This window comes from Penaeus vannamei, chromosome 24 (genome assembly GCF_042767895.1).
Source record: "Penaeus vannamei isolate JL-2024 chromosome 24, ASM4276789v1, whole genome shotgun sequence".
NCBI classification, from domain to species: Eukaryota; Metazoa; Arthropoda; class Malacostraca; order Decapoda; family Penaeidae; genus Penaeus; species Penaeus vannamei.
The window spans coordinates 32,915,474-32,917,973 of NC_091572.1; the positions used below are offsets into that span (position 1 = coordinate 32,915,474).

Below are 2,500 nucleotides of genomic sequence, written 5' to 3' on the forward strand. Positions count from 1 at the left end.
AAGTCTCCGAAGGCTCTGAAGTAACCTGCAATTATTTATTCAAGGTTCAGTGTGTTTTCATAAGGGAAGATATACATAACCATTATATATAATAAGCTATAATTTGACATAAAATTGCAAATATTGTAACAACAGTTGGAATCTATCACATAACATGGATGTTCCAAAGACAGGTAGCGCGAAGTATGTCTGAGAATCCACTCTCCAGTGTAATAAAAACAAACATTTCCTTGTAATTGTTTCCTTCCAATGAATTCTTAGTGAAAATGGGCTGGCTTCTTCTCCACCCCCACAAAATGGAAAATACAGATTAATCATGCTCACTATTAGGACCATCTGATCTCTATCATACAAACAGTTAAAAATAATCAAGAACAGGTGCTTCGCCAGTCCATTAACTGCTGGTGTAATCCCAGCTGTGTCAAATATTATGAAATGTGGCATAAATGGAACCTCTTCTGAAATCTTCCCATACAAAATTATTGGTAATGTATGCACCAACAGTACATGAATTTCGGCAGGATGTCATCTACATGAGCCATGTGAAACAGGTGATGTTTCCTCTTTGCTGCTCCATAGATGTAATGGAGGATCTGCACCTTCGGCTAATCATCATTATTTGATGAGAACAGGTCTTCTCTGTGCCTAGGCAATTAGTCACCATCATCATCTAGCTGTTCCTCAAACTGCTAAATATAATAAGAATTTCTGGAACAAAAAAAATGTAGAGCCTAATTCAAAGTCTAAAATCTGTGCATCCAGATATATTTTCATCTGAACACTGATTCCGGTTACATTTTCCCTAACTGTCACATCAACTGCTTCGGTAATGCGTGTTCTAACCTTCCTTCTTGTGGTAGATGGTGGAGTTGCATGCTTTCTTGAAGTTGAAGGCACAGGGTCATCAATGTGCACCAATGTCAATGAGCAAAGTGGGGAAGCTCCCTGAGTTGAACCTTCAGAAATGACATTTTATTCTGTGACATCCAGAAATCTTATTTTTGACATCTTCCACAATGTCATTTAGACTAATTCATATCTAAAATTAGGATCAATGTAGTCATTGTCCTCGTAGTGTTTTTGCTGCAAAATTTCCTTGATGCTATATTTCACAAGTTTATATATAAATACCAATTTGTACCTTCATAATTCAATTTGTTTCAAAGATGCTTGAAAATGCACCACCAGAAACCTCAATACACTTACTGTTAAAGCATGGGTATTTCATACCAACAAATGTAAGAACCAGAGAAAATTGAGAGCGAGGAAGTGAGTAGTGTTCTCAATTTCTAAAAACATAATGACACTCACAGGCATAATCAAAAACGCTTCAAATTGCACAAGCATAAAATTCTTTGTCGCAATTTGTACATAAGAATGTCATACCCTGGTGTACATATGGTGTATATATACATATACATATATATACCGCAAATCTTACTTGTAAATGCTTTTGCCTTATTGTCCAATTGCATGGCAGAATCTTGGCCAGTATTTATAAAAAGAACTGAGAATAAGGTTTAACCACTATAATAACTAAGAAAAATCCAAAGTAAGTAAAGCTTGGGTCATACTAGTCTTCTCTGTCCTGGAGCCCTAGACAGCCTTGCCAAAGTCTGGCCAGCTACAGCTTTTGATTGGTCAGCTGACCTGACTTCGGCAAGGCTGACTAGGGATTCCAGAACAGAGAGGACTAGTGTGACCCTAACTTAAGGAGAACATATCTTGCTGCAAGCCACGTTACTAATTCGGAATCTTATCCTCAAGAACTTTTATCAATACATATGGCCACTCAAGTATTCTTACATACTTCCAAATCAACTAAGAATCTCGATTTACGTACCTTACCATTCACCTTCTCTCTCTTAACGTGTAATTCAGCATGGAGTGCAAGTTCACCCTCCTCGAGGAACTCTTCATCGCAATTCATACAACTGAAGAGGTTTTCGTCTTTATGTCCTTCCTTTAAATGAACCTCTAATTCACATTTGGTCGCATACACATTCTCACAATCATTGCAAGGAAAAGTTAATAAAGGATCACAACCTTCAGGCTCCTCTTCTTTGATTGTGATATCGTCAATAAATGTTTCCGCGTTGTCTTCATCCTTTGCTTCCACTTCACAGGCCTCAGGCAATGACACTCTATTCTCATCTTTAAAAGTGAATCCATCCACCACCAAAAATGAGCTTGTATCACCCATTCGAGCACGGGGTGTTTTCACCAATAGGGATTCCGACATTCTACTTCTGAAATGAAGAGGGCAAAGATTACACAACTATTACATAGATATACACAGAAATTTATCATTTCTTGAAATGATTTATGACATCAAAGATCCTAAAAATGAAATATACTAATGGCAAAAAAGTTTGCTTCTTGGTCTCTATACCTAAGCTAGTAAAAAAAAGAAGAAGAAGGCATGATTGGACTATATAAAAGATATCATGAGATAAAATAAATGAACTTTACTCCTTGCATAAAATATACATATTAACTT

The 2,500-nt window shown here is 36.6% G+C and overlaps 1 protein-coding gene across 4 annotated transcripts in view; it reads right to left on the reverse strand.

Moving 5' to 3' along the window:
• The window catches only part of LOC113811280 (uncharacterized), a 17,662-nt gene that overhangs the window by 10,472 nt on the left and 4,690 nt on the right, over positions 1-2,500 (reverse strand). For 2 of the 4 annotated variants that reach the window (XM_070138627.1, XM_027362991.2), the window contains exons 2-3: positions 1,844-2,249; positions 1-25 (exon numbers count right to left, since the gene is read on the reverse strand). The exon at positions 1-25 is cut by the window's left edge and continues 269 nt beyond it. In XM_070138627.1, the coding sequence (XP_069994728.1) occupies positions 1-25; positions 1,844-2,242 (424 nt within the window). In that variant the 5' untranslated portion in view covers positions 2,243-2,249. The remainder of the gene's footprint in view (positions 26-1,843; positions 2,250-2,500) is intronic. The other 2 variants (XM_027362992.2, XM_027362993.2) reach the window with 2 other exon arrangements.